Raw genomic sequence first — 21943 nt, forward strand, 5'->3', positions numbered from 1 at the left:
ACAATGTGTTGAGCACTGGTCTTTGCTAGATGCTAACTAAGCACTTTACACACATCATCCCATTTAAGGTTCACAGTAACGCAGCAGTAGAATTACCCTGTTTATAAACAAGGAAACTGAGGCTTACCGACGAGGTTAAGCAATCAGCCAAGTTCAAATAGCTTGTAAGTGGGGGAACCAGGAGTTTAAGGCAGTCTGTCTGATTCCCAGTCACCAGTCACCACGCTGTGAGCCAGCGGCCAAAGACCCTGACCTGCGGTGACGAAGGTGGAGGGTTAACGACTTCATCTGTGTGACAGTCACAAAAGTGTAATTTGCATCATCAGAATAAGAAGCAAGACCAACTCAAATGGAACATAAAAACCCCTGCTCATTTAAAGATTTTTATTTACACATGTCTTTTTTCATCATCATTATTCTTCTAAGATTATAAATACATAAACACCTGAGTACATGCAACACATTCCACAAAGGAACAAAAATGCACAGCACAAGTGAAGAAAGAACCCAGATTACTGTATACAAAGTGCTTTAAAAAAAGAACGGAGTCAGATCATATTTATTTGAATACTTTCCAATAATTACCAAGGGATGCACCATTTATAAATAATATTCAAAAGCCAAACTTAGTATTTCAGTTAATCAGGTGAATAGCTGTTCCATTATGTCATATTAAATGCAGGTCACATGGCATCAAAATGAAACCGATGGGCTTCTTGTCGTTTTTCTCTATCATCTGCTTTCTGAAAAAGAATTTTAGACTCATTTATAAATGATAGGGAAACGTCAAGAAACGATTTATTTCTGAAATATAAAGTGGATAATTAAAACAAAAGCCCTCAGCAATCAATAGATAAAAGGTGTGATTTTATGTAATAATCTTACGAAATATTTTTGAAGTTTGCAAGTTGTGATTTTATAATAATCCACTAAAGTGAATTTGAAAACCAACAAGAAATGTTCTTTAGTTTGTTATCCTTTATTATTTATTTGAGCTTCTGTAAGGATGGAATCAACTATTTCATTTCTCCATTCTTAATACTGATGTTAAAAAATGAATCTAAATTAAGTATATTAAAATACATTTATTATTTTGGGGGTAACTATTTAGTGGGTATGTATTGGCCCTCTGCTCCCAGACAAGTACTGTGCTTGGTATTTTGAAGGACTAAAAAGACCCCCAGTTTTGTATCTTCTTCTCAAGGAACCCAAGCCTAGAAAGAAGAAGACCCAAAGTACTGAATAACTATTTCAGGCTAGAAAGTGAAAAATGTTACCAGTATTCTGAAAGATTACTTTCTAGGTTGGGGTGAGGAGAGGGAAAGTTGTGAAAGGGTAGTGTTTATGGAAATGGGGGTGGGACAGGAGCACGACAGGGACTACGGGACTACGGGAAGGCACGTGGGCAGGGCGGGTGGGCACGGGGAGGGTGTTCCCAGGGAGAGCTGTGAGGCTGCAGTTCCCTCGGTTTAGGTGGTTTAGGCGGGGGGTCGTCACCAGAGGGATCTAAGCAGACGAGAGGCAGGCACGTTAGGCTATACTTCGTGATGAGGAAGCTGAGTGGAAGGGGAGAGAATGGACGCAGGCAGACCAGGCGGATGGCGCCAGGAGCTGAACTGAAGCCCTGGCAGCAGGAAGGCAGGAGCGGTCCACTGAGAGATGCCCATGGAGGCCCATCAGTAGGGCAGTGAGTGAAGCTCATACGTAGGGAGGGAACCCTGTTTTAAGGAGCTTGCAAGTGCTCTAGGTAGAGGTGTCGTGGTGACAGCTGGGAATGGGGGAGATGAGGGCTAGGGCTATGTGAGTTAATAGCCGAAGCCATGAGTTTAGATAAAACGGGCAGGGGAAGTGTAGAAAGCAGAGGGCCTAGGCCAGATGCCGTGGTGAGGAAATGGCAGCCAGGAGCAGCCAGCGTGGGTGGAAGGTAAGTGGGCGAAGAGGCAGGAAAGGACCCGCGGTACCACAGGGGCAGGACACCCATTTGTACATGAAACTTGGATCTTTAGCTACGGCACCGTTACTGTGTAAGTCCACAAGGCTCCTGCTATAATCAGCTCTCCACAGAAATTAATCAAATGAATTCCCTTCCCATTACAGGTCTAGAGCTGTGTAATATCTCAGACTACGGCCCGACACATCTGGACAAAAGTACGTAGGGTCACCCTGCATCTTACCACTTCAGCTGCAGTCTTAAAATGAACTGAATATGTAACTTTATCATTTGTGATATGAAAGGAGTGCTATTTTTGGAGACAGAAACCTATGAACATTTATCAGAACAATTAACATGTTCTCTTTTTCATAAGTTAAAATAGCTAAGATAAAACCGATGGTAATTTTAGTTAAAAAATGATTTGGATGGGCATGACAATACAAAGAGAATAGGAGCAAAAGAAGAATACACTTCTGTGACACAAAGGAGCCCTTTTTGGGGAACACTGTTGGAATCTGAAAGTTATGTACTTTATATTCATGTACAAATAGAAATTAGCTTTTTCATATTATATCTCAGTTGCTAATACATTTATGTGATAGCTTCTTTTTTTCTCCTCATAAACAATTAAAAATCAACATTTGTGGCATTTTGTTTTTAATTATTATTTAGGGTGTCATACCAAAGAACAGAAATCAGCTTAGTTTAGTGCAAAGAACAGTTGAAAGATAGAAACAATGTGTTCCCTTTCGTTGCTATTTCCCACCTGAACAGTGAGAAACTCTTCTAACCTCTCTGTGCTCTAATCCTTTTTATGAAGAGCTGACTGTCATTCCTGGAAAAGTGTCCACACCTCTCTCAGTCAGATAAGGAACAGAGCCATTGAATAAAATGATTATTATTTTTCAGGCCAAATGAAATTGTTTTGAAATAAGTTTTTCTATATACCTGGTGATTTTGGGGTGATCACTTTATAACTGTTGTACAGCGTGAAAGTTTTAAAATGAATAGTTTTCTCTTATGATTTGTAGGAATTGCTAAGAGACATAGAACTTAAGGGGATAAAAGAAATTATCAATAACATGACATTGTAAACAGAACTTGAAAAATCAGAAAATCTTAGTCATGTCAAAAGAGTTTAAAATACAGAGTTTTTCAAGAACAATATATTACTATTATAAATTAACCAAAGTTAATGTTTCACTTAAATGAACAAACCTTTTCCTGCCAATGTAAAATGCCAATTATTGCCAAGATGAAAACACAGACACCAATGAGAGCTATGGCAGTCAGCAGGACAATGTTACTTGGTGTAAGATACAGTTTGGCACTCCAGCTGTAGATGAAAACAGAATAATTAAAATTATAGTTTCAACTTGAAAAGTCTATTGAGATCGAAAAGCAAAATAGCTTATTAATTAATGAATCGATTCATTCATGAAGTCATTCACCCGTCTATCCATTCATTATAAATAAAACAAAAGCCATTACATTTATATACGGCTAACAATACTGATGATTCTGCAGAGTTCAGATTTTACTCAGCAAACTGATACAGAATTTTTGATGAGATGCTGGATGTTCTCCTTTGATCCTGTGAGGATTATTCTTAAGTAAACTTACCAAGGGTACTTTGGACAATCTTAGACGTTTTTATATCTTGATTGACTTGCTTAATTTGAAACTTTGACCTCAGAAGCTGTGTAGCCACATGACTTCAATAAGATTTCTACATCATCTTTTTTTGACCCCTGTTCATCTACGTATATGACCAACTAAAACTGCTATATGGTCAAGTGGGTGTACATAGATGGCTTGTGCAAAACTCTACCATTTCTGTGTCCTGTTGGAGGGTTTACATTACTACAGTGATGTTGAGACTTCTGCCCAAGTCACTTTTAGTCCATCAACATTAATGACAATGCACAGACTTTAGCATAATAGAACTAGCTCTCTCTTCTAAAACAGTCCACATACTGTAGCATTTGCAAACCCTGAAAAGCCTAACACTGAGGTGTATATTACCAACAGTGCTGGGGGTTCTACAAATAACTTTTTGTTCTCCCTGAAAATAGAGAATGGATATATTTTCATTTTAAAAATTTAATAAAAGATCATTCTGATGAATGGCAAGTAGCAATTGACTTATTTTGGGATAATTAAAATTTATTGATCCATAAGTTAGTTTCTACTCAATAAATCTCAAAATACACCTCAAACTAAGATCAATTTGGTTGTTATGTACATAAAAAATGAAAAAGAAAATTTCTTCAGAAAGAGCAGAAGAAACATGAAAAAATACTGAGAATGTGGAAAAAAACTATCGCAGAATTTTCCAGACATTCAAGAGTAAGAAAACAAATAGTAGTTGAGGTTAGCTAGTCTCAGTACCTTACCTCATACTTAAAAAAGAGTTCTATTGTGAGATTTTTTTTTTTGTGGGTAGTTCAACTTTAAGTGGGTTAAAAATCCCCACGAATATAGGAATTTTGGTAAGAAAGAAATTGGATGAGAGGCCAGTCCTCAGTTTCTTACTCAGAAGCAGTCATTATTATCAGTTTCTTGCATATCCTTCCAGAGATATTCTATATACATATAAGCATGTGCGCACAGATATCTTCTTTTAAAACCCACAAATGGTTGACTGTACATACTGTAAGTGCATACATACTATCTTTGGCTTACCACTCTGTTTTGAGATTGTTCTATGTCATAGTGTCGCACCATACAGAAGTACCATAATGTATAGTTTCCAACTCAGGGTGCAGATTTCCTAGTTTTGTTATAAATTTCCTATATAGGAAACTAACAAACACACAACACTGACTCATTTAAAAAAGGTGACTCACACTATAACTACTTCTGAAACTGGTGTTATCTTATTTCATGGCCCCATAATGCAATATAGTAAAGTTGTTTGCTTTCAAAGCCCATAAGCCCACTATAAAAGACATCCAGTGGCGTGCTGGTAAACTGGTCTCTGGGGAAAAAAGCGAACTCAGACTAGCACTTGGCAATTGTCACGGTGTAAATACACTCATCAGAGCTGGTTTGAATGTGACCTCACTGAATGGAGTTGGAAAGAGATGCATGCATACAGTCGGCTCATGAGGTGGCATCCGCTGGTTCTAGCAAACCACCGAACAGACCCCACCTAAAACTCTAATAAAGAACAACACAGCCTGTATTTTGAGAAGAACTGTAAGAAGCAGGGCCCTGGTTACATATTTATAGAGACATCATACCATTTCTCTTTGGTTATTTTTCATACTGATGTCACACTAGCCTTAAGAACATGTTACCTTCTTCCCAGTGAAATTTAAATGTTAGTTTAAACATTCATTGCTTAATGAATGTTTCATTGCTACTTTTTAAAAAAGATGGAATCAATCTAATAATTTAAAGAAAAATGAACAAAGATAAATTAAGGATTTAGAGCTAACTGCTATATTATGAAAGGAACATACCAGGGGTGCCAAAAAAATGTATACAAGTGGACACGTTGGTCAACGTTGCTCAAGCAGCAGTTCACTGTAATCAGAAGTCTCTGGACGCTGATGGGAACCACTTTGAGCACCTCTTGTAATTGCAGAAGTCAAAAGTGACTTGCATTCATCTTTTGTTATCAGTATGTATTGAGTATTATAATTTTAATTATAATTCCTTTCTTAAAATGTGTATACATTTTTTTGGCACCTTCTGGATTGTGCTAATAAGGATAAAAATACCTACCGTTCACTGAAAACTTACTTTCTGCCGGGCACTGGGTTAAGCATAATTCATCCTCATCCTTAGAAGGTAGGTGTTCCGTCACCCATTCTACAGATGCAGACATTGACCTCAGAGGGACGAGGACTAGCCCCCTCCCTCATTCAGTCCACAATGAATCTGCGTTTCTAGCCCAGGTCTGTTTGACTCCAAAATTTGTGTCTAACCACTGTGAGATATATACCCCTTGTCAAAGCTTTTATTAAAAAGATAAATGCTTATTAAAAAATTCAGTAATCTGAAATTTTAGAATTTCTCGCCAGTAAACTGAAGACCAGTTAATTTAAGCAGAATATGTATAAATCCCTAATTAGTTAACCTGCTGTTTTTCTAATAAGGTTTAATTTGTTCTTCATGAAAAATGTCAGGGAACTTTTGTGTAGCTATGCTTAGTCACTTGAGGCTTGCTGTAAGGAAGTTAGGTGATGGCTCTCGTGTGCACACAGCAGGAATAGAGAGACTTTAAAAAAGATGTGTCTGTGATACAGAGTTGACAGTATTTTTACCAAATTCAGTTCAAGCAAGAACATTACCTTCGAGGAACATTGTGGGGATATGGAATGACAATTAACTGGGAATTTGGAATGATTGCAGTCCACTCTTGTTTTCGTACAGACTGGAAAAAGAATTTAAGAACATTTAACATCTAGTATACTTTAAAAACAGAATTATTCTGAATAAATAAGGAAAAAGCTTAATTACTATTTCATTAGTTGAAATCCTGGGCATGGAGTAAGCTGAATTTACATATGTTAAGCCCCAAATAGGGCTTCTGTGCCCTTTGGGCAAAATTTTTTGATATTTTTTTCAGGGAAGAATTATATTTGTCTCATGGATTAATTCAACAAATATTTGCTAAATACTTTTATATAGCAGTCACTGTTCAAAGTGCTATGTACAAATGCTGCTCAGAGCTAAAATGAAAGTTAAGGTTCAGTCTTATAATAAGCAAAATAAAATGTATAGTACATTAGATGGTGAGAATAAGGAGGAAGGAGGGATAGGAGTCATGAAGTTTATGGGGGGGGCAGAAAACTATATATATCTTCAAATTATGAGGTGCTCTATGTAGGTCAAGCTTAGATAGTCACTACAAATCAATTTTTTAATTCTTTAAAGGGGATAAAAAGTATTTGAATTATTTGAAGTCCAATTCAAATTACTGAACTCAAATGTCTGAATAGTCAATATTAAAATACAGATTAATTATAAACAAAACAAATTTTTACTCACCTTCTCTCCAGATGGACGCGGAATACCAACATAAAGATGATCCAGAAAATTTGCACTTCGACCCAAACCAAGTACATTGTATGGCAGCTGGAGCGCTAAATGTGCCGACTGGCTGAGCTGTCCAGCTACAGTTATGTAAAAAAAAAAAAAAAAAGACATCTTTGGAAACATATCTCTTATTAAATATGAAAATGATAAAATGTCAAAAGTTTAGATGCTAGAACTTATTTTTTGAGGATAAAAATGTGAAATGAAATGTCTGGTTCATTAATATTAATGATACACTTTTGAAAGAAAACAGCTTTATTGAGATACAATTCACAAACCATAAGTATCACCCACTTAAAGTGTACAGTTAAGTGATTCTGAGTATATTCAAAACATTGCTGCGCCATAACCACAAGGTATAGAACGTTTCCACTGCCCAGAAAAGAAACCCCATACCCATTAGCAGTTTCTCCTGTTTCTAACCCTTACCCTTCCAGCTGTAGGTAATCACAAATCTACTTTCTCTGTAGACTTGCCTATTCTGGAGATTCATATACATGCAATCATGCAATTTATGGTCTTTTTATGAATAAAGCTGCTGTGAATGAATATCGACACACAAGTTTTTGTGGCTTATGTTTCACAAAATGGCAGCACCCACCCTACATTCCCACCAGTAATTTATGAGGATCCCAATTTTTCCAAAGCCTTGATAACACTTTATTGTCTGTCTTTTTGGTCATGGCCGTTCTAGTGATTGTGAAATGGTATCTCACTGTGGCTTTTATGTGCATTTACCTCATGACTAATGATGTTGAGTTTCTTTCCATGTGCTGACTGGTCATTTGTGTAGCTTCCTTTTTATTTCTGTAAGGTTGGTCGTGGTGTTCTCTTTCATTCTGTATTTTAGCAATTTGAGTCCTCTCTTTTTCTTGGTCTAGCTAAAGGTTTGTAAATGTTAATCTTTCCAAAACCCATCTTGGTCCAATTGGTTTTCTCTTTTTTCTTTTTAAAGTATAATTTCCATTTAATTTTTTCCCCAGAGAATATTTCTTCAGTCCTTAAGTACTTAGCTCCTTACATGGGCTTTGGTAGAGGTCACAGAGCAGCACCCACAGGACTAAGTCGGGATGGGGGTGTTTGGTCCTCTAGGCTTCATGACAGTGATTCCAGATGATCTCGCCGTGAATAGTACAACTCATGGAGCTTGGGAAGGACAGAAGCGGGCGAGACACTCATTTTGGAAATGTCCCTAATGGCTGTGGCCTCTATTTTGAATGATGAACTTCTCAATGGCCTTGTCCTTGGGCATGCATCAGGCAGTTGGTGCAGCAAGTAGGTTGAACATGGCTGCGGCGCTTTTTGGCACAACCATTGTTCCTTCTTTTCTTGGTCATCTTGGAAGCGAGGACCCAAGAGCTCTGTTTTTCTATTCCCTACTTATTTCCTCTCGTTTCTTGCCTTCTGCTTACTTTGGTTTTAGTTTGCTTTTCTTTTTCTAGTTTCTTAAGGTGGACGGTTATTGATTTCAGACTGTTCTTTAATATTTTATTTAAAGCAATAAATTCCCTCTAAGAACTCCTTTACCTTCCTCCTACACATTTGGATATGTTGTGTTTTGTTTTCATTCACCTAAACTATTTTCTCGTTTCCCTTGTGATTTCTTTGACCCATCAGTTTTTTAAAGAGTGTGTTGTTTAATTTCCACATATTTGTGAATTTCTAATATCCAGTTGTAGTTGGGGGACAAGCTTGGGATGATTTCAATTCTTTTATCTTTACTGAGGCTTGTTTTATGACCTAGCAGATGGTCTATACTAGAGAATGTTCCATGTGTGCTTGAGAAGAATGTGTGCTCTACTTTTGTTCGGTGGAGTGTTCTGTACATATCTGGTAGGCTGTTGGTTTATAGTGTCGGTTTCTTATTTTCTTATTGATTTTCTGCCTACTTGTTTCACCCATTATTGAAAGTGGGTATGAAAGCCTCCGATTATTTAGTGTTGAATTATCAATTCCTCTGTTCAATTCTTTGTGTAGTTGGGGGTTTCTATTGTTAGATGCATATGTGTTTATAGTTGTTATATCTTCCTTATGGATTGACCTTTTAAGTAACATTATAAAATGTCCTTGTCTCTAGTAACAATTTTTGTCTTAAAGTTTACTTTTATCTGATATAAATATGCCCACTCCAGTTATTCTTTGCATGGTATAATTTTCCCCATCTTTTTACTTTCAACTTATTTGTATCCTTTCATCTAAAGTGTGTGTCCTGCAGATAGCACCTAGTTGGGACATATTTTATTATCCATTCTGCCAATCTCTGCCTTATGAGTGTTTATTCCATTTACATTTAATGTAATTATTAACATGGTAGGACTTATGCCTGCAATTTGCTATGGTTTTCTATATGTCTTGCATCTTTAAAATTTTTCTATTCCTCCATTGCTGCTTTCGTTTGTCCAATGTTTTCTAGTGTACTATTTTATCATATTTCTTATTTTCTTAGTCGTTGCCCTGGGGATTACAATTAGCATATTAAGCTAAAAACAACAACAACAACAACAACTGAATTCCTAGTGCATATAACAACTTTGTTCCAATACGGCCAACTTCCCTTCCCATTCCTTTGTGCTATTATACAAATTATATTTTTACACATTATCAGTCCATCAACATAAGTTAGTAATCATTACTTTATGCAGTTGTATTTTAAATCAGATAGGAAATAAGAGGCATTACATAACAAAATACATATACCATGTTTTCTATTTATATACAGTCTTACTATATATGGTGGTTTTTACTTATTTGTATGGATTTGAATTACTGTCCGATTGTTGTCTTCTCATTTAAGCCTGAAGGGCTCTCTTTAGTATTTCTTGTAGGGTTGGTCTGCTAACAATGAAATTATGCTTTTGTTCACCTAGAAATGTCTAAAATTCTTCATTTTTGAAGGATAGCTTTGCCACTTGTAAAATTCTCTATTTTCCAGACATTTCATCACCCCATAAAGACACCTTATATCCATTAAGTAATCACTCCCTTATTCCCTTCTCCCCTGGTAACCTCTAATATGCTTTCAGCCTCTATCAACTTATCTATTCTACAGGTATCAAGTAAAAGGATTCATATAACATGTGACCATTTGTATCTGGCCTATTTCACGATTACTTGAAAACATGTAACTTGTAGCAACTATCAATATTTTGTTCTTTTTTATGGCTGAATAATATTCCTTGTATGTATATATATTTTGATTTATTTATCCATTCACCCATTAGTAGACATTTCGGTTGATTCCACCTTTTGGCTATTGGCTATGAGTAATATTGCTATGAACATGAATGTACAAACATCACTTTGAGACCCTGCTTTCAATTCTTTTGGGTATATACCCAGAAGTAAAAATGCTGGATCATATGGTAGTCTCATGTTTAACTATTTTGAGGAATTGCCTTTTTCACAGTGGCTGCACCATTTTACATTCTCACAAGCAGTGTATGAGGGTACTTATTTCTTCACAGTCTCACTGACACTTGTTATTTCTGTCATTTTCATTAAAGCCATCCTAGTGGTTGTGAAGTGGTAATTCTGTGGTTTTGACTTGCACTTCCTTTATGATGCTGAATATGTTTTTATGTGTTTGTTTGGCCATTTGTATATCTTCTTTGGTGAAATGTCTAATACTTTGCCCACTTTTAAACTGAGTTTTTCTTTTCTATATATAGAATCATGTCATCTGCAAATATGAATAGTTTTAGTACTTCCTGTCCAATTTAGATGCCTTTTATTTATTTTTTCTTGCCTAATTGCTATGTCTAGGAATTCTAGTCAAAGTTGAATAGCAGAAGTAAAAGTGGACATCGTAGTCTTGTTCTTGATCTTAGGGGGTATGCTTTCAGGCTTTCATCATTGAGGATGATGCTAGCTGTGGGTTTTCATAAATGTCCTTTATCATGTTAAGAAAGTTCTCTTTTACTCCTGGTTTGCTGAGGGCTTTTAAAAAATTATCAAATGGTGTTGAATTTTGTCACAAAAATGGTTTTCCTATGTCTACTGTGATGATCATGTTTTTTTCCTTTGTTCTATCATATTATTGTGGTGTATTACATTGATTGATTTTCTTGTGTTGAAGAGCCTTTGCGTTCCTTGGACAAATCCAACTTGGTCAGTGTATAAGAATGTGTGCTGTTAGACTGGGCTTGTTAGCATTTTGTTAAGGATTTTTTTTTTTTTTTGCCTTTATTATGCTTGTTAAGGATTTTTACATCAATATTTATAAGAGATACTGGTCCATAGTTTCTTGGGTTTTTTTTCCTAATGGCATCTTTGTTTGGACCTGGTATCAGAGTAATGCTGGCCTCACAGAATGGGTCAGGAAGTGTTTTCTATTTCTTGGAAGAGTTTGAGTGGGATTAATACTAACTCTTCTTTAAATCGTTTGTAGATTTACCAGTGAAACCATCTGGTCCTTGATTTTTCTTTGTTGGAAGGTTTTTGACTACTGACTGAATCTCTTTACTTGTAATAGGTCTGTTGAGATTTTCTATTTCTTTTTGAGTCAATTTTGGTATTGTGTATGTTTTTAGGAATTTGTCCACTTCATCTAGATACAATTCTTTCAGTTTTGGTATGGTTGGTAGTACTGTCCTCATGTTCATTTCTGATTTTTGTTATTTGTGTCTTCTCTCTTTTTTTCTTATTCAGTCTAGCGAAAGGAGCATCAATTATGTTGATCTTTTCAACAAACCAACTTTTGATTTCTGTGATTCTCTCTATTTTTCTCTTTTCTATGTCATTTATCTCTGCTTAAATCTTTGTAACTTCCCCTTTTCTGCTGGCCTTTGGTTTAGTTTGTTCTTTTTCAAGTTCTTTTTTTTTTTCTTTTAAAGATTTTATTGGGGAAGGGGAACAGGACTTTATTGGGGAACAGTGTGTACTTCCGGGACTTTTCCAAGTCAAGTTGTTGTCCTTTCAATCTTAGTTGTGGAGGCGCAGCTCAGCTCCAGGTCCAGTTGCCGTTGTTAGTTGCAGGGGGTGTAGTACACCATCCCTTGCGGGAGTTGAGGAGTCGAACCGGCAACCTTGTGGTTGAGAGTTGACAGCCCACGCTCTAACAAACTGAGCTACCCGTTTGCCCCTCTTTTTCAAGTTCTTAAATATCTGAAGTTAGGTTGCTGACTTCAGATCTTTCTTATTTTTTTAATGTAGGTATTTACAGCCATAAAATTCTCTCTGAGTACTGCTTTTGCTGCATCCTTAAGTTTTGGTATGTTGTGTTGGTTTTCATTTGTCTCAAAGTGTTTTCTAATTTCACCAATATATAGTCTCATCTGCCTTAAGTGATCCATTCATGCAAAGACGTGTAAAACAGATTATATCAACAGTTTTGTGTCTGCTTGTTAATGAATGTATATTTAATGTCTTTATTTGGTTTGAGATTTTTTTTCCGCCATATTTACTAGTAGTAAGGAAAGTAGCTACTAATCCTTGGTGACTACAGATTCCTTGTTGACTACAATCATCTCTGAAAGAACCTAAGAGTTACGTATGACCATGTTAACTTAGGTCAGTCATCCCCGACACACCCAAATTTATAACTCCAGCCTAAAATTCAATCCCTCAACTCTAGGCTCTTATATCTAACTGCATGTTCAGCATCTCTATTTCCACATCTAAAAAACATTACACAGCAAATATATTCAAAACAGAACTCCTGATTTTCCTTCCTATACCTGCTCTATTTCAGTTATGGCAACTCCATCTTTCTACTTGCTTAGATCAGTAACCCTATAGTTATAGTACTTTCTTTTTCTCATATCCTATATCTAGTCTGCCAAGAAATGAAATACATATCCACGGTCCAAAAATATCTACAATCCAAACACTTATTTTCACCTCTACTGCTATCACCTTGGTTCAAGCCCCCATCATCTCTAGCTGGAATTATTTCAGTAGTTTTTAAATTGGTTTTCCTGTGTTAACTGTTGTTCTTCCTAATGTCCACTGCTTTACTCAAAATAAAAATTTGTCCTGCCCTGTTTACACTCGAATCTCATCTACTCCTTAACCCTCCCTCATTCATTCTAGTCCAAGACACTGACCTCTTCGCTGTTCCTTGGAAATTCCAGGAATGTTTATAACTTAGGGCCTTTGCTTTGGTTTTCTCCTTTGCCTGGAATGTTCTTCAAAAGATAACTATATGTTCAACTCCCTTACCTCCTTCGGATCTTTGTTCAAATGACACTTTTTCAGAGAGCCTCACTCTGACCACCGTACATAAAATTGATTACTCCTCTATCCTTCCTACCCTGCTTTATCTGCTCCCCAATACTTATCACTTCCTAACAACTAAATGGCATTAAATAATTTACTTATTATGTTTATTGCCTCTTTTCCCTACTAGAATGTAATATCTATGAGGGCTAGATTTTGGTCTGTTTTATTCACTTTATATTATAAGAGCCTAGAACAGACCTGGCATATATTAGCCACTCAGTACATATTTATTCAATGAATGAATGAATAAATGAAAGAAATTTTAGCTTCCGAATGTGTCAGGCCTGAGACTTGTAACATATTCCAATTAAAAATACCTATCAATTGAGACCACATAGATACCAATACAGAAATGTAATCTACCTAGAGGTAAAACATCAGTTATAAATAAAATTTTGAACAATTTATAATAAATACATAAAAGGCATTTGTGCTATCAGACACCCCAACCACCAGAATCAAATGCCTGTATGTTCTGTTTGTGACTGCATCATAGTCTGACTTTCCAAAAATAATTCAAGTTCACATTATTTATGTAAAAAAGGATAATAACAGTTTTTAAGGTTGATCCTGTCTTATTCTTCCGGAGAATATTACACTGACATGCAACTGTGACTGGTTAACACCACTGTACAGATTGCCATGCACTGGTTTCAGGTAAGGAACCGAAGCCGACTTCCTTGTCTAAGAGCCTTAGATATGAGCGCTATCGTAACTGTAGCTCTAATGTCTGTTTGTCAAAAATAGACTTAAATGATGTATATACGCTGATATAAGAGGCAGGAAGAGGAAAAATGAAAATTCACGAGCTAAAAATCACTGATGTTTTATCTTTCTTGGTGTGTGAACATGTTTGTGTGTGTGTGTGTGTTACTCTGAGTGAAAAAGAACACATTGCATTTTATCTCCCTGCAAGGCTTTAAGCCACAGGAGTTTTCATCTAACGGTACTGCCTGCTACTCGTCTGGCACTGCGCTGGCTTGAAGAAAAAACGGCATCTCTATAAAAATGAGATAAAAGGACACACTCAAACAAGCAATGTTTTATGTAACTTTAGAGAAAAACATGCCTCTTCTTGGGAGAGAACACTGTTCTGAGAAGTACTTTCTATTCTCAAATCATAGCTCTGAAATACCACTAATTGACATCAATTAAAATGGAGATGAAGAACACGAAGAGGACAAAGTACAAAGTTAAACAAAATACCTCTGTAAGCAGGAAAAGTTGACAGTTACTGGATGCTTCTGACGTGCCAAAACCTGTGGCAAGTGCTGCTTGTTACTATTTCAATTAGCAGTAATTGTGTGTGTGGGTAGGTACTACTGCTATCTCTGCATTATCATGAGGAAATTGAGAGGTTAAGCAACTTGACCCAAAACACAGCTACTAAATGGGGGAGCTGGGCTTTTATAATAGTTTTGGCAGCCGAAATCCAAATCCCATACCCTCATCGTCACCTGAGATCCTTTTTTCAGGTGAAAAAAGTGTGATATTTGTCATAGTGCTCTATAAAAAGGACTTCTAATGACATTGGATGACCCTCTCCAATGCCAGTTGTTCATTTCTTCTACTGTTTGCATCTCTCTATTTGTGGGCTCCAGGAAATGATCTGGGGACCTGTAACATTTTACACGCACTCATTGTGGTTAACGTGGCCACTGGCTGAGTTTCGTAAAGCCAGGCTGGAGCGCTGCATTTTCCGGTTGTGATATTTGGGCCCATGGAGCTGACCTCTCATGTTCTCATCCTTATGTAAAGCCTGGGCTATTTACGCAATTCTTCTGGGAGATGAGACTGTGTCATGTGGTTGATCTTTGACCTTTAATCCAACGATCTCCATGCAGGATATGATAAAAAAGTGCTCTGGATATGGACTAGCCCTTGAGCTACCTAGAATAAACTGGTTCTCTGGCTCATTCCAGATAGTTTATAGGATTATAGCTGGCAGAGTGAAAATTTTAGGATAATTCTCACTGCTTGTAAGGGGATGCTAAAGAAACATTGTCGTGCTTTTGTTCTGTGTTATATGTGTGTGTTAAACTGTATTTTCCTATAAGAAACACTACGAGAATATCAGGTAGGGGACAATGTTTGTTTCTCTGTGAAGAGAATTTTAATTTTGAGAATGACAAGCTGGATAACAACATGAATGGTTGAGGTTAAGAAAAATGAAGCCCAGACTTTGAAAGAAAAATGTCTTCATAAGTAGATTTAATATTAATTCTATTTCATTACATAGGGACTCTGATATAAAAATGATTTGGCCAGTAGTGTTTCCTCCTACTCATTAGAATGTACTCTTTTATGGCCTGTTTCCAATTTTCTAGCTGCCTATGAGAATCATGCTTTTGATATATTGTCATGTCTGCTTTGAGTCTTTCCACTGGAAGTGAGAGGTATTCCCTAAATCAGTGTGTTCTTTGCTCACTGGGTGACTGATACACCATCTCCCTTCCTGGCAGGGCAATAAAGAAAGAGACTGTTCCAGGCACTGATGGATCTTTTTTCTTATAACGAAGTTATCAAGAATGATTAGCATTCTATTAATATCGGTGGATTAAAAAAGTTTTGATAAATGATAAAATTAAAAATTTTTAAACACATTATCACTTGCTTTCCTTTGCTGCTAGTCCATTTTAATTGCTAACAGCAAATTTCTGATAGGGTTATTAAAATCTTCCTACCTGTAACAATGATCATGTTCCCTTGTGCCTAAATGCAAACCTGGGGTAGTAATTTGTGTTATCTAATACGATATGGCTCATTGTTAATGTTTATCAAATTAGATATCCTAGCCAGAAAAAGTCTACCAATTAAATTGGTGTTTATAGTCTACTCTCATAATCCATTCCCTGATATTTTTAAATAATAAAAAAAGTGTTCAAAGTTTCAAGGAACTTACACGGAAACTTTACAGAAAAAATCTATATGTAAAATGCAACATATATGTAGTCTAATTCTGTGCAAGTCAATTTTAAAAATCTAAGGTGACTTTAGTGGCTTCTTATGAAAATATTTGATTTGACTCTGAATATTTTGGATAATATAGAATATCTTAGCTATTATAGTAGGATGATTTCTGGTAATATACCAGTGACCACTTTTTGAACAATAAATTATCAACTAAGATAGAATAATAACCAAAGAAAACAAGTTATGAAATGCACTAAAACAGTGATGTTTAACATTTAATGAAATTCGTTGCTGATTTAGCCAGTGATAGGGGAGCGAGCTCACCCCTCCACACAGAACACAGTAATGGCAGAAAGGCTACTTGTCGTCAGCACGCTCCACTTACCTGTACTCAACAGCATATTGTGATCTGATAACAATGCAGAAGTGGGGGGAAAAGGAGGACACAACAGATTTGGAAGGTGAGGAGCGGCCAAAAGAAATTTTGAGAATCATAAAAATATTCGTATTTAATTTTAAAATCTGGATACTTTTCAGGCTAGAGTCTTGACATTTAAAATACTAAATCCTAGCCTCTTATTTTTCTGTTTAAAATTCATTGATTTTATAATTAAATGGATGGCTACCCACATGGAAAAGAGAAATGAAGAAGTTGTCCTCTGTGCAATGGTAAAATTTCCTGGCTTATATGAGAAGGCACGTAACTTTGCTTGGACTTTGGGAAAATCTAGTTTCCAGCGTAAGTGGATTCCTACTAATCACTTACTAAGTCTGTGATTAATTAGTTTTATTCTATAGATATTAAGCACCTGCTATATATTGGACACTCTGTTGACTGGAAGAACATTTTAATCAATCTGTTATCAAATTACAAACCTAAGACACGTGTTAATTTAATGTCACTATATAAATATTCCTGGTTTTTAATAGTCCTATTTAGGAATCAGCTTAGGCACAGGAAATAGGCTTTCATCACAGAAAGGCGAATCCACACAGAGAAAGTGGTTATACTTTTCAAAGGTATGTGGTGTTTCTAGGTGTGCTAGTGCGGACCCAGGAGACAGAGCCTGCGCCGTCGTAAGAGAACGGCGTGCGGACTTGGAGAGGCTACATGCTCAGAGGCTCAATCCTTGGATTTCAGGAGTTTGGATTGCAGCTGTTTATGGAAAACGTCTTAAAACAATGGTTGGCCTCTTTTCCTGGTAGTGGACAGGTGGCTTCTAATGGAGAGTAAAGGAATCCACGGACATTTGATTGGTATTCCTTTGGAGTACTTGGAATTGTGTCTGAGCTGAGCTTCTGGATAACTGACTAGGGTGAAGTGAGGCAATAAGTGGGAGAACCTCCGAGGAGGCTGAAACCAGGACAAGAGGCGCTCAGGTGCTTGCAGGCCAGTGACTTACTCATCGTTATGCTCCGTTCCTGGGACACAGCACTGTGGCCAGCACATAACACCCTCAGTGAACGTCTGTTGTGCTAACCGAAAGGTTTGTAGTAAATAAAACGTTAACAAAATACATAATTTGTGTAACTGTTTAACGTTAGTTTTCCTTGAGGTCTTATATCAGTGATTACTCTGGAAAACATCCGTGGAATAACAACATGGTAACAGCTCAAAGACAGGATATATTTGTGATGTGGTATCATGAAAAGCACACAGGATTTGAATGCCAAACACAGTCTTCTAACACTGCTTGGTTTGATCTTTAGAAAGGCCTTTGCCCTTCCTAAGTCTTAATTTATTTGTATAGTCATCTACCTAAACATTTACTGAGTGCACACTGTATGCCTTTTACACAGAGATGAAAAAGAGACAAACCTTTACCTGGAGACGCTAAAAGATACAACAGAAAAATAGAACTCGAATGTTTCCTCATCTATAAAATTAGACCTACAGTACCACCCACTGCATGGATTTGGTGAGGCAATCACAATACTTCACTTTTAATATACAGAAAAGTGCTTTGGAACTGCAAAGCACTGTACAAATGTTAGTTGTTATTTTGATTATTATATAATCATTCTTTGTATATTCTTTTTTCCTTAGGTTGAATTATAACACTAATTTTTCATGGAAGGTTTTCTAATTTCTCTTTTGGAACAAATCAGGAGCTTGTGACCCTGGTTCAAGCTTTAGTTACTTCCCATTTCTCCTCCCCGCCACAGTTCCTGGTAACCCCCCACACCAACTCCAGGTCCTTTCTATCTCTATGAATTTGCCTATTCTAGACATTTTATATAAATAGAATCGTATAATATGCGGCCTTTTGTGTCTGGCTTCTTTCACTTAGAATGTTGTATGAGGTTCATTCATGTTATACCATGTTTCATGTTTTTATGACTGGATAGTATTCCACTGTATTGATATATCACATTTTGTTTATCATTTATTAATTGATGGACATTTGGTTTATTTATACTTTTTAGCTATTATGAGTAATGCTACTATGAACATTCACGTACAAGTTTTTGTGTGACATATTTTTGGTTCTCTTGGGAACATACGATTCCATAGTAATGGAATTAATGGTTCCATTATGTAAGTCTACGCTTAACCTTTTGAGGAACTGAGTAGTTTGATAACTGCTTTTCTATTGCTTAATGCACGTAAATATAGATAAGAGCCACTGCCAATGCCTGTACAAAATGATGCAAAGGCAAACCATAAAAGAAATCCCAACTCTCCACGCAGCCAGACTACCTGTGGGGTCAAGTGAATGGTCGGTGTCCTTCACCCAGTTCCTTAGGGAGGTAAACTTTTCTGAGGTTATGTGCAATTCTGTTTCAGCCCTCATTGTCTGGATTAAAAAAATAAACTCTGGTTTCCAGGCGGAGAGTGTGGTACAAATGAGCTAAGTGGGGCCGCCTGGCTTATGCTTTAGTGCACTTTACTTTCCACATCTGAGAGCTGTGCCTCTCTGAGCGGCAAAGCAATGGGCCCTGGCATTTTGCTGTAAGCGGTGTTTTTTAGCAGAAACTAAAAGCACTAGGGAGTGAAACTGCTTGGCTCTGAAGCCCCGATAAAAGATGCATAGCTACTTCATGGACCAAAGGTGGAAGGAGGTTTTTCTAGTCCCAAATTGTAAAATAGGTTATTTTTACTAAAGCGTGTGATGCTAAATGTTCATTACACGAGGTAGCTGTCCCATGGTAGCCAACTTGAAAAGGCCTAGAGGCAACGACTTGGCTATCAATAGACACACAACGCAAAAACACCTCATTTTTTTCACATCACCAGTCATTTCTTTCACATGCACCTTCTTCTAGGGACGTGGTTGAAGCTGTGACTGCCAACATGTGTATTCGCTTAAATGCTCACCTTCTCTCCTTGGCTTCTCCGCATTTCTTTCTCTTTCCTGTCTACTCAAGTCTGCATTTCCCAAACACACTGTTTTATTAACGTTGACAGGTTCAGCTTTGTAAATTCTTTCATATTTGGCTCTTAAGCAAAGCAGAACACATTCCTTTTTAGCAATTAAGCTTGTTGTATAACAAACGAACCCAAAGTTTAGTGGCTTACAATACAACTACACCCACTTCAGTTCTCCCGATTCTTTGCCTGGCTGGGCACTTTCTACTGGTGTTGACTGGGCTCGCTGGTGTGGCTGCTGCATCCGAATGTCAGCTGGGACGGCTGAGTAGGCCCTGTTCTCACACAGTCTTTCATTTGCAAGGAGACCAGACTGGACTCCTTCCCACGGAACTTCAGGGTGAGTCTCAAAAGTGTCAGAGCTTACCAAGGCTGCACCTGTGTCACGTTGGCTGATGCCCCCTTGGGTATGCAGTCCACGTGGGAGGCACAGGGGGGAATTAAGGTAGCAGTGTACACCTCAATGTTCGTTAAGGTAACTGTGTTTTTCATTCCTTGTTCTCTTTGTTTTCTATTCTGGGAAGTTCCTAGTGACATCTTCCAGCTCATGGGTTCTCAGTCACGGCCACGCTCTAACCAACTGAGCTAACCAGCCACCTGACATCCTTCTTCTTGATCTTAGAGGAAAAGCTTTCAGTTTTTCTCCATTGAGTATGATGTTAGCTGAGGGCTTGTCATATATGGCCTTTATCAAGCTGAGGTCAGTTCCTTCTATACCCACTTTGTTGAGAGTTTTTTTTTTTTAAATCATAAATAGATATTGGATTTCATCAAATGCTTTTTCTTCTTCTATTGAGATGACCATATGGTTTTTACCCCTGGTTTTGTTGATGTGATGAATTACATCAATTGTTCTACGGATGTTGAACCATCCTTGCATCCCTGGTATAAATCCCATTTGTGGTGTATGATCCTTGTAATGTGCTGTTGAATTCAGTTTACTAGTATTTTGTTGAGAATTTTGGCAAGAAATGGGCAACTGAGTTTATTTTAGACTGCTAATTGATTTTTAAAAATATAAGATCTTGAAATAAATTAAGTAGGATTCATAGTCTCAATTACTACTTTTTGTGAATATACATAATTAAGTTAAATATATTATAATGCTTAATAAACTGTTCACTAAGTTAAATTTAAAAATAACAAATGTTTTGCGTAAAGAACAATGACTATATTAAATTCCAGGCCATTTGCTAAGTTACGCAAAAATACTAGAGCAACTAAATGAGACCAATGGAAACATCTATCCAGGATTCTAGAGTTTTTCCTCAATGTACTTAATAAAAATATGCATAGAACTAAAATTATTTTAAGGTTCTCAAAGTGGTCCTTTAATGTTTACAACTTGGTAACAGTGACATTTCCTTACTGGGCACTGTTGGATTTTAAGGATTTTGTACTTTTTCCACTGTAGATAAGATCGATGGATTTTATGATACAGTTCTGGTCTATTATGTAAACGGCAACATCAATGTTGCAGTTGTTATACTAAACACCAACAGAAACAGACTTTCAATTTATATATTAGTAATCTGCCTTACAGTCAAAGACATTTTATTTCACCTTAAAAAAAATGGCTAATGAGAAAACTCATTAATGTGAATAGAGTAAGAAATTACTTTTATGCCTGAAACATGCTTAACAATAAAACAGTATATGTCTTTTCCTAGGTATTTTCCATGTAGACAAATTTTTATCATCGATCAGTATTTTCTCATCCTTCTATAATTTAGGTCTTTGTGGGAGTTGTGTGGGGAGCTAAGAGGCATTACATTGAATAGGCACAATCTAATTGTGGGTCTGTACCATGTATTTGTTTTTTTGTGGACTCTAATTTTCTTGTTTTCCTGGTCTAGAAAGTCCAGATTAATAATGGAAAACATAAATGAGAGAATAAAAGTTTAGAATTTATTTCAGGGGAGAACTAGCCGCAAAAAGTAAATACCTATGAGTTAGTTGCTAAAAGTATAATTTGTAATTAAAGCGGTACTTTCTTTTTTAAATTTACTTATTTGACTTCACCTGATACTGTATGAAAATGAATTTAATAGGGAGTGGTGAAAAATTAATTAAGGAGATGCAGAATCTTTTTGTTTTTTCCAAATACTATTCTATTTCAATTTTAGACTCAACTTACAGTAAATAGTTCCTTGTACTGGCAATATTTTATTTACATATGCATGATTACAAAATCATCTTAGGAATTTTACTTCATTCTTGCACATGTTCAGCGTGTACTGAGTACTTCCTATGTTACAGGCATTGCATGCATAATATATTTGTGAATTTCAACCTTCACTGTAGCACACAGTAGTTTTCTATGGTTTGTATGATACACAACTGAAGTTACAGGAAAACATGGATACTGATAATAGTTAAGTCCTTCAGTAGGACTAAGGGTTGAGAAGGAACACATTAGTGGTATTACTGAGTGATGAACGAGATTTTAATCAAATTCC

General features: G+C 36.6%; 1 protein-coding gene and 1 pseudogene across 1 annotated transcript in view; both read right to left on the reverse strand.

The window, feature by feature from the left end:
- Positions 1-345: 345 nt before the first annotated feature.
- ITFG1 (integrin alpha FG-GAP repeat containing 1) overlaps positions 346-21943 on the reverse strand; it is a 128188-nt gene continuing 106590 nt past the window's right edge. The window contains exons 15-18 of the mRNA XM_033129558.1: positions 6935-7059; positions 6235-6317; positions 3152-3269; positions 346-743 (exon numbers count right to left, since the gene is read on the reverse strand). Of these exons, the coding sequence (XP_032985449.1) occupies positions 684-743; positions 3152-3269; positions 6235-6317; positions 6935-7059 (386 nt within the window). The 3' untranslated portion in view covers positions 346-683. The remainder of the gene's footprint in view (positions 744-3151; positions 3270-6234; positions 6318-6934; positions 7060-21943) is intronic.
- LOC117035597 (40S ribosomal protein S26-like) lies at positions 7398-8575 on the reverse strand (annotated as a pseudogene).

Source organism: Rhinolophus ferrumequinum, chromosome 15, assembly GCF_004115265.2.
Source record: "Rhinolophus ferrumequinum isolate MPI-CBG mRhiFer1 chromosome 15, mRhiFer1_v1.p, whole genome shotgun sequence".
Taxonomy (NCBI): Eukaryota; Metazoa; Chordata; class Mammalia; order Chiroptera; family Rhinolophidae; genus Rhinolophus; species Rhinolophus ferrumequinum.